The 11481-nt window shown below is 41.1% G+C and overlaps 1 protein-coding gene across 1 annotated transcript in view; it reads right to left on the bottom strand.

Annotated features, from left to right (window-relative positions):
* The window catches only part of LOC143291707 (ADAM 17-like protease), a 19319-nt gene extending 8560 nt beyond the window's left edge, over positions 1–10759 (bottom strand). The window contains exons 1-7 of the mRNA XM_076601734.1: positions 10720–10759; positions 7399–7520; positions 6716–6785; positions 5261–5399; positions 3431–3532; positions 2969–3031; positions 1019–1095 (exon numbers count right to left, since the gene is read on the bottom strand). Of these exons, the coding sequence (XP_076457849.1) occupies positions 1019–1095; positions 2969–3031; positions 3431–3532; positions 5261–5399; positions 6716–6785; positions 7399–7520; positions 10720–10759 (613 nt within the window). The remainder of the gene's footprint in view (positions 1–1018; positions 1096–2968; positions 3032–3430; positions 3533–5260; positions 5400–6715; positions 6786–7398; positions 7521–10719) is intronic.
* Between the last annotated feature and the right edge of the window lie 722 nt (positions 10760–11481).

Genomic DNA, 11481 nt, shown 5'->3' on the forward strand with positions numbered 1-11481 from the left:
CATGTAAACCCACTGACATGACAGGGACACTGTGTTGAAACACTAACATGTAAACACACTGACATGACAAGGACACTGTGTTGAAGCACTAACATGTAAACACACTGACATGACAGGGACAATGTGTTGAAACACTAACATGTAAACACACTGACATGACATGGACAATGTGTTGAAACACTAACATGTAAACACACTGACATGACAGGGACACTGTTGAAACACTAACATGTAAACACACTGACATGACAGGGACACTGTGTTGAAACACTAACATGTAAACCCACTGACATGACAGGGACACTGTGTTGAAACACTAACATGTAAACACACTGACATGACAAGGACACTGTGTTGAAACGCTAACATGTAAACACACTGACATGATAGGGACACTGTGTTGAAACACTAACATGTAAATGCACTGTCATGACAGGGACAATGTGGTTAAACACAAAGATGTAAACGCACTGTCATGACCACGATACTGTAGTGAAACACAAACAGGCAAAACAAGCTCTGTAATATGTCTGCCATTGCCTGTACTGAATTCTATTCTCTCTCACAGACAGCAAAGTACAGACTCTCAACTGAGATGCTATTCAATACCAACATAATTCAAGCAAGCTGTTATAGATTCAAATGCAAAAGTTTTATGATATTCTTTATGATTATCATACAGACAATATCATAGTAAGTGCATGAATCAAAACAAATGCAGGGTTATTTTCTCATCATCATATCATATTGTTCATATTACAAGGTGATTGTGCTGTATTGTACTGTATATGTGTATGACAAAGAAGTGGCAAGGACAATTCAGAAATGAAAAGCATCTATCTATGTATGACACATGCACATGTGTCTGATTGTGAGCATGCACACAAGCATGATTAAACATGCTACAATTCTTGTGGATACACATGAAGCAACACATACTTTGTTCACTAAGCTGTACGGTTTACAAGTGAATGACACACCAATACAAAGCGAGTGGCGATGATGGTGAAATACTCACGCTGATCACAAGCACAGGACACTTTGCCCCGGGCCTCACAGAATGGTTTGCACACACCACTGCCGTCACACTTACCTCTGCAACAAACACCATCACATACCATGTACCTTTTTTTTTTTATTGACAAGACACTGCAGCAACCTAAGTACACTTCCACTGCTTCTTCTGATCTCATTTCAAACATCTGCAAAACACACACTATGAAGATAAAATGCACACACACACACACACACACACACACACACACAAATGCACTCAGACACACATACACAGAGCATATACCGTAAAGTTCGGTCTATTGAGCGCACTGGTATATAAGCCGCACCCACTAAATTTTGGAAAAAATTGAACTTTATACATACATAAGCCGCACCGGTTTATAAGCCGCACTTATTTCCGGTACCAGAACACATACTGATACTAAGAAAAGCTGTCGATACTGTAGGTTATGAAATAAACACAAGCGGGAACAACACAAAGAAAAGCAAGCGAAAATACTGCTAGTGCCACAAAAAAATAATAAATAAACACAACGAAAATAAGATCCATAATTTAGGGATAGTCACATTTATTCAACGTCATCCTGCTCACTGAATCCACTAAAATCTTCGTCTTCAGTGTCCGAGTTGAAGAGAACCAGCACAGCTTCCTCCGCCATCTTGTCACTGACTTAGCCTCGCTTTCACTTCATGAAGGTGGAGGTCACTGCTGGTTCGTCGCTTGCACTGTCGTCTGCTAGGTCGATCGCCTTCAATTTGAAGGCTGCATCATAGGCATAATGTCACGTTTTCGGCATGATGAGGGTGTATGATTGAGCAGAGTAGAACTGAATGCTGATCTGAAGGCTTTAATGTGTGCGGATTTGATTTATAAAACGTGAACAGTTAGCACACTATCCTGAAGCTCATCCAAAAATTCAAAGACAGAAATCATGATTCTGGTGAGCTGAAGGGCAGCTAAGAATAGATGAGAACATGACACTCCTGGGATCGTTAAAATCCGCAAATAAGCCGCATCATTGTATAAGCCGCAGAGGTTGAAGCTGGGGTAAAAAGTCGTGGCTTATAGACCGAACTTTACGGTACTCACAGGCCACTTTCTCCGTATCCTGTTCAATACATCACACCCACTCCCTTTCCTACTTCCTGTCTGCTCTCTCACCCCTCCTACCTTTTTTTTTTTTGGTCTCACATATCACTCTGTCTCTATCACTCTTTGTCTAACATCACATCTCCAAGAAACACAAGATCAGAATCCTGCATGCACTGGTATATTCCATCTTCCTGTATGCTTGTGAGACATGGATCCTCATGGCGGATTTGTAAAGAAGAATTCAAACCCATGGTAATGGGGTGTTATCGCAAGGTGCTTAACATCAGCTACACTGATCACACCACAATGAACAAATGTGCCAAACCATCCAGCAGCACACTGCACATTATGAAGATCTGCTGACATCAGTTAAGAACAGAAAGCTAGTTTGGTATGGCCACATAACAAAATCCAATGGCCTTGCTAAAAACAAAAAAAACATCCTCCAAGGAACTGTTAAGGGAGGGAGACGGAGGGGGAGACAAAAAAACGATGGACTGGCAACACTGCAGAATGGACAGGAAAACCATTAACAGTGACCCAGACTTTGACACACAGCTGACAGACCTGGAGGAATCTAGTGAACAGTTCTGTGCGGTGCCCAAATGACTCTTCACAGACTTGAGGGAGAATAACAAGTAGTTGAAGAAGATCACTATCCGTGAAAAGATGTAAAACCTGTGATCAATAATAACTTAATTATTCGCTTGTGCAAACAGTGACTTTATTTTTTCCCTGAAATAAAAAAAAAAATTAATGTAAAGCAGATAAATACAAATACAGACAATGGAACACACAAGCCACCAACACAGAAACGTGTACACATCAGCAGATTAAGAGCAACAGTTAATGACTCACAGGTCCAAACAAGGTGCTCCCTCGTCTTTGTAAGGTGGACGTGGACAGTCCAAACTGTCCCCACAAAGCTGCGTCAAGGAAAACCTGCCTTGAAGCAAAACGTTTAGAGACCCTACTATACTGCCTGACAGATTTACAAGTCAACAATGATGTATACCTGGCTGAAAATGCCAGAAATATTAAAAGCTCAGTGGCCGAATAATAATGCAACGGTAATCACAGTGTGTGCAAGTTACATACCACTGTTTAATTTATTTTGGAGGGATAAAATTTGTGGAACATGCATGTCAAAGCAGTTATTGTTCAATGGACATGAAAGATGATTGATAACTATGACAGTTATCATGATACTCATACTATGCCAATTCAATTTTACTTTAAACATCTAGAATGTTGAAAGAAATGACATCACTGAAGGCTGTACTAGTGGTACAGGTGTTTTACAGGTGATGAAAAGGATACGTGCAAAAGGAAGCGTTCAAGCAGGAGATCTCATTCTCCCCGAAACAGGGCGTCTTGGACAGTGCCATCTGACAGTCCTCGCAGCATTCGTGGTTCACCGGGCTGTTATCACAGAAACACCGACACTTCATCACAGTCTGTCCCTCCCTTCCTGTCATTGTCATACACTGCCTCATGACATCCCTCTCTCCCTTCTCATCATCAACAGACACTTATGTCAAGCTTGAAACCAGAGTGACAACACTCAATGTGCTCTGGTGATTGTACTGACTTAACGTCACAAATCAGTTCATGTTGCTTATTGCCCAGCCAATCAAAAAGTGGCCGGTTTCAAGGCTGGAAGCTGCTGCTGAGAAGGTGCAGAAGATAAGACATCTTAAAAGGAAATTTTCTATCTATAATTACGTTTAAATAACATACTTACCGTGACCCAACTAGTGCAGACTCCGGCAGGGGTCTGACATTCCTGTCCTGTGCAAACTACTATCCACCTATGCGGAGAAAATGAAAGCAACTATGGCCGATAACCTCCCGGAAGTAGGTAACCTCCCCTCTGTCCCGCTGGCTAGCACCCTCTTTTGACGGCAGCCATCATGACTCCTGTTCCTGTGCTCTCCATATGGCTAAGTTTCTTCATATTTTCTGTCTGTCTGTTGATTCTCTGGCATTCTTGTTTGTCAAATTATGTCTCCAACCAGGTCACATAATTATGTAGCTCGATTGGGCGATCGCGCTAAAATTAAGGTGCGATCGCAATCGATTCGCTGACACTCTGGGCCCTCTACTCCTGGCCCTCTCAACAACGCCAACCCGCCGCCTCCTCCACTTCCTCCGCTCCCTCTGGTCGACTCCAGAACTCCACCACCTCCAACACCTCCTCTGGTGACTTCTAGAGGTATGTTGCCACACACTCAGGTCAGTGTTGCCTTTAATGTCATTTTTATCCATCCGCGAACGCACTCGACGCGATCCGCGTTTTCTCGGCCCTGCCAGTCGGCAGTGTACGAGTCGACCTCCTCTATCTCTTTACCCATACCCACAGTTGCACCAGTGGAATGTGCCACAATCCCTTTGGGGAAATAAAACAAAATGAAGCAGAAAAAACCCAAAACAATGTATAAAACAACAAAGCCGAAACCAAAGGTGTGTTTCATTTGAAAAGACAAGAAAATAAAACATACAGTAATGTTGTTGTTTTTTGAAAGTCTGACTTTTCCTCCAATATATTCAGGTAACACTTTAACCAGACCAATACTTTATACTTTTACTGAGTCTTATGAACGAGAAAAAAATGTAACTCAACACTGCGTTTCTTCTTCTTTGTTCGTGGGCCGCAATTCCCACATTCACTCATATGTACACAAGTGGGCTTTTACATGTATGACCGTTTTTACCCTGCCATGTAGGCAGCCATACTCCATTTTCAGGGTTGTGCATGCTGGGTATGTTCATGATTCCGTAACCCAAGATCTTTAACGTGCGTATCTGATCTTCTGCTTGTGTGTACACACGAATGGGGGTTCAGGCACCAGCAGGTCTGCATGTATGTTGACCTGGGAGATCGGAGAAATCGCAACCCTAAATCCACCAGGTGCCGTTACTGAGATTCGAACCCGGGACCCTCAGGCTGTGTTTAAAAAAAGAGTATCTCTCTCTCTCTCTCTCTACACACACACACATATATATATATATATATATATGTATATACTGACTGCGAAAGATTCCCTTTCTTTTCAGTAACGTTCACTCCATTTGAAAGAACCCCCCCCTCCCTCTCCTGCCACCACCACCACCACCACCACCCCTGTCAACAGAACCGACAGACATTACCTGCAGGTTGACGTGCCAGACAGCTTACACTGCGAGGTGCAGCAGGGGTCAAGGCCAAACATCCCCAGGTAACCAGCGTCGCACTCCTCCCCCTCGTCTATCAGGCCATTGCCACACGTCTTCTGGTCGTCTGGGCTTTCTGTTGTTGTTCACACCAACCAACTGTACAGTTAGGCTCAGTTCATTTGGGGAGGAGAGAGGATTAGGGTGGGGGTGGGGTGGGGGATGGGGGAGAGTAGGGGGTGAGCAGGGTTGTTTTTCATTTGGTTTTTATGTTTGTTTGTTTGGTTGGTTGGTTAATTTGTGTGTGTGTGTGTGTGTGTGTGTGTGTGTGTGTGTGTGTGTGTGTGTGTGGCTGTGTGTGCATGCAGAAAATCATTTGGAACAATACCAAGCTTCTTTAAATTCTAAATTCCCGGCACATGAATACTTTTGATTATGTGTAACTGATACAAAAAAAAACCGACAAAAAAACACAGTGTGTGTGTGTTTACTGCTACATTTCAGCACCCACTACTCCCTTTCATCAGCCAATGTCTCAATGAGTATTCTTCACATAATCAACAAAGCCCCCCATTTCGTAATATAAACAGTAGTGGGGCTCAGATACGGTTTGCTACATTGTGAAGACAAGAGAGGCAAGGCCCTCAAGACTCACTTGTGACTGAGAGTAAAACACAAAAGCTTTTTATGTATTGAGTATAATTTCAAAATGTAACGCTTGAGATGAGAAAGATCAGTTTAAAGCAAATTAAGTCCTCTAGCATTAATTACAGAGTAATTTCCCTTTTTTACTATCTGCACCAAAACGTTTGCAAAATAAATAAAACTTCCATGCTTAGCAAAAGAAGTTCCTGTTTGAACAAAAAATGATAATAATGACTGCTCTTGCTGTTGGGTCAGAATATCAGATCAAAGTGCCAAGTTTAGAGAATACAAAAAATATAAATATAACAGTAAATGCAGTTTGCATATAATTAGGCTTCATTCTTTTATTTTTTTGTGCCCATTCCAGAGGTGCAATATTGTTTTAAACACGATGACTGGAAAGAACTGAATTTTTCCTATTTTTATGCCTAATTTGGTGTCAACTGACAAAGTATTTGCAGAGAAAATATCAATGTTAAAGTTTACCACGGACACACAGACACACACGCACACACAGACAACCGAACACCGGGTTAAAACATAGACTCACTTGGTTTACACAAGTGAGTCAAAAACGACAAAAAAACACAGTGTGTGTGTGTGTTCACTGCTACATTTCAGCACCCACTACTCCCTTTCATCAGCCAATGTCTCAATGAGTATTCTTCACATAATCAACAAAGCCCCCCATTTCGTAATATAAACAGTAGTGGGGCTCAGATACGGTTTGCTACATTGTGGAGAAAAAGTGTACACATCTGCTCACTTAGGGACCACACAATTCTGACGCCATACTGGGACACTGACCTTTGAAGCATCCCTTCGCTTTGCTGGACAGAACTGCTCCAATATCACCACGACTGCAGGGGGAAAATTTCTGGGGGGAGAAAAAATCACAAGAATTAAAAAGACATTGTCAATGCATTTGTTTTGACATTGTGCACAAATTCACCAATTAAAACTCCTGACCATAAGTTAATGTGTGTGACAAATACAACCAACCAAACTAAAGAATAAAATACAAATTAGTGTGAAACCATAACAATGTGATCACGAAAAACAGGATTTTTTTTCTAATCCCAGTTACTGAATTACTATGACTGGCATTACTCGTATGCAATCTGACCTTGATAAATCTGAATATTTCACTACATTATCTCACAAGGCAGTAGAACAATTTCATGCAGTTGATGCAGGTATAAACTTTAATAAAAAAAAGGGAATGAAGCATTATTGCCATTGTGTCACGGCTGTGTATATTACTACAGAAATTCCAGATGCTGCTACAAATAACTAGGACAACAAAGCATAAATTTATATGTGTGATGTTACACCAGATTATTTCTCAGTGCAAAGGGTATCTTAACAATGAAAAAAAAAAAAGACAAATCAAGACTTTGACACACACAAAAATATTTCATTATTGTCAGGATGTCTTCTCTACAGGTGGATTCTACAGAGCACAGCTTCTCACAGCAAAAAGCGCTCACATGATTGTTGGAGTTGTAGCCGCTGACGGAGTAAGCGTACATGAGGTATTTGCCACTGTCGAACATGGAGGATGGAGTGCAGGCCTCTGTGTCGGGGTCATGCTCTGCTCCCCAGTTGTGACCTGAACACAGGTGTTCCCACACAAACCAGCTGTTCTATTTCACTGTTCATCCTGGCCCTCTCAACATCATCATGCCCATGATTATGTAATAATAATAATAATAATTTAATTCAATTCATAAAACGCCTTTCCAAGTAAAACATAGAATAGAATAGAATAGAATATGTCTTCATTACCAAGTGTACCGGGGTCACAAGGAATACTGGAGGGACTAGTACATAAAAGGTACAAACATAAATTGAAAATCATACACAAACACAGATACAGCAGAATTTAGGACACATACATGTGCATATCAATATGAGAATTTGTGCACACACACACACACACACACATTTAAACATAAGCTGCATATCACATGCAGATGGGGCTGATGACTAGATCTTCAGGTAAGTGGTTGTTGATTGCACAACTCTCTTTAATCATACTGGATTTGTTTGAGAGACCGGGCACTGACTGCTTTGGGGGAAAAGCTATTGGGGAAGCGATTGGTTTTTGTCTTTATACTTCTGTACCAACGACCAGAGGGAAGCATCTCAAAAATCCCAAAAGCTGGATGTGATTCGTCCTGACTGACTGATTTTGCTTTTTTGAATAGCCGCTTATAATATATGTTGTCTAGAGAAGGTAGATCAGCCCCGGTAATCTTGGTGGCAGTTTTTACGATTCTGTTCAGGGCTGCAACTTCTGCCTCGGAAATGTTTCCATACCAAACAGTAATAGTGAAGGTTAACACGCTTTCAGTGACTGCCCAGTAGAAATCAACCATGATTTCTTTTCTAATTCCGACACTTTTTGAGGCACCGAAAAAAGTACCGGCGCTGTTGTGCTTTCTCGACATTTTTTTCCATATTTTTCTCCCATTTCAAATCGTTGGAAATGATCAGTCCGTGAAATTTATATTCTCTGATGATCTCTTCTTGCTTGTCTTTAATGACAAGCTGAGTTTGCTGTACAAAGTCAGTACCAATGATTAAAACATGCATTTAAACGTTAAAATGAAAAACTCACACACACATACACACACCAATACACACACAATAATCACCACAGACTATACACACTCATCATACATGTCATATGAAAAAGCCTAAATAATGCAATATCATATCACAATACTTAAAAACCCTCTCACAATACTTTTAGCAACTCCTGATATCACGATACACAAAAATCACACCACAATACTGGAAATTCAATTCCAACTCTTAATGCCAGTCACACACATCACAATACAATAAAAATCTACATTTCAAATTACAAAATTTAAAAGCAGTCACACATTACTCTGAAATAGGCAGTTATCTAATTTCACACCTCATGGGTCCACACTGAAGTAAAAACAGTCTTGCTACTTAAAAAAAAAGAAGATTTTTAACGTACTGACATTTCTGGGTTTTTTAAAACACTCTGGGTCACACACACACACACACACACACACGCGCGCGCGCGCGCGCGCGCACACACACATGAAAGAAGAAAATACATAGCATATAAAGACAGGAAAAAGATGAAACTCACCCAGTTCTGGTTGTCACCACCAGTGCATGAAACAAAAGCACAAAATTATTCTTCAAACTGTACACGCAGAGCAACAGTTTTTTTTTCTAGAAAACATACAGAATAAGGACACAATCGAAAAGTGTCTGTTTCTGAAAACTGCTGACAACTTTTTATCTCAAAATAACATCAGAAAATTTTCAGCAGCTGTGCTGTGGAGTGGACAACAAATAATGTTTGCTGTGAACACTGAAGTAAAGCAGACAGAATTTCTCCCTATTCTACAACTGTCACCAACAATCTTTTTCTCTTTTTCTTTGTAAGGGGATTTTGCCGTGAACACTGAAGTAAAGCAGACAGAATTTCTCCCTATTCTACAACTGTCACCAACAATCTTTTTCTCTTTTTCTTTGTAAGGGGATTTTGCCGTGAACACTGAAGTAAAGCAGACAGAATTTCTCCCTATTCTACAACTGTCACCGACAATCTTTTTCTCTTTTTCTTTGTAAGGGGATTAAGACCCAAGAAGGTCTGCAAATATGCTGACCTGGGAGAGCTGTAAAATCTCCACCCTTAACCTGCCAGGCACCAGTTTTTAGTTTCAATTTCTCAAGGAGGTGTCACTAAAGCTCAGTTTAATTTTCCAGTCAAACTTGGGAGAAAGAGCGAGAGCGGGATTTGAACCCAGACCCTCACAGACTCTGTACTGGCAGATGAACGTCTTAACCATTCTGCCACCTTCCTCCTACTGTCTGGGTTGAACTCAAACCCAGGACCCTCAACTGGAGGCAGCCGGAGTGAGTGCCTTTTCTGGAGTGGAGTCTGTCACAACGTCCTCCAGCTGCTGTTAGCCAGCATCTGCCCTCATCATTCGGAGTCACCATTAACATATGATGCAATGTTTCTGATCAATGTTTGTACTGAATACAGGTAAGTGACAGGTGTGTCCTTGACATGTGCTACCTTTTGAGCTTCACAAACACACCCTTGCTTATTAATCAGAGTCTACACTGATCTGTCACATAATTATTTGCCCATCATTCTACCTGTCATATATAACAATGTCTGTACGCATTGTGTCCCCATCAACACACACACACACACACTACACACATACTACACATACACACTACACACACATGCACTCACACACCACACAAACACTAACCGTGAGCAGTGACCAGTTGTGCCTGTTCCGACAGCACAGTGTCCCCATCAATACACACGCACACACTACACATACACACACACATACACTACATACACACACACACACACACACACACACTACACATACACACACACACACACACACTACATTCCCACACACTAACCATGGGCAATGACAAGCTGTGCCTGTTCTGACAACACTGTGTCTCCATCAATACACACAAACAACACATACACACATTACACACACACACACTGCACACACACACACTATACACACACACACACACACACTAACCGTGAGCAGTGACAAGCTGTACCTGTTCTGACAGCAATGTGTCCCCATCAATACACACACACACACTACACATACACATACACACATTACACACACGCTGCACACACACACACACTACACACACACACACTAACCGTGAGCAGTGACCAGCTGTGAGTGTTCTGACAGCAATGTGTCCCCATCAACACTACACACACTCACACTACACTCACACTACACACATACACTAACCATGGGCAGTGACCAGCTGTGCCTCTTCAACTGTCCCCATCAATACACACACACACACGTTTTTCATCATCTACCAAGCTAGCTCAATATGCTGATGATATTGCTATATGGATTCAGACATCCTTGAGGAAAAGGACAAGCCTACATTACATCAATTATGTACAGAAATATTTTCAGGGTGAACTTGATAGACTGAGCAGCTATATGCACTCTAATGGTTTTGAGTTTTCTGTAGAAAAAACACATTTGATCCTCCTGGTTATAATCCCAACAAACTATCACGATTTTTTTTGGGAGGACGTGAAATATTTTTCAAGTCGGAAATAAAATTTCTTGGGATCCTATTTAATTCAAAACTAAACTGGAAGAAACACATTGATTCAATGGTGACTAAAGCAGTTAAAAGTTCAAATTTCTTAAAAATTGTAAGTCACTCTCCTTGGGGACAAGACTCCAAAATTCTTTTACATTTAGCGACATCTCTCGTAAGATCAAGACTGACCTACGGTCAAGAAATTTTCTTTTCTGCTCCACCGACGTTTCTAAATAAGCTGCGAATAATTGACAGTAAAGCTGTGAAACTGGCTTTAGACGTACCTGTGCATACTAAGACATCAGAAGCCAATAATCTTGCGGGTATTCTACCACTAGATGAAATCAGAAAATTAAGGTCTGCTAAATACATTGTGAGATGTACAGCAGTGGATGATTTTGAGGAATTAAATATTAGGTCTGATATTGATTTTCCAAAAAATGCAGAAA

This window comes from Babylonia areolata, chromosome 1 (assembly GCF_041734735.1).
Source record: "Babylonia areolata isolate BAREFJ2019XMU chromosome 1, ASM4173473v1, whole genome shotgun sequence".
NCBI lineage: Eukaryota > Metazoa > Mollusca > Gastropoda > Neogastropoda > Buccinidae > Babylonia > Babylonia areolata.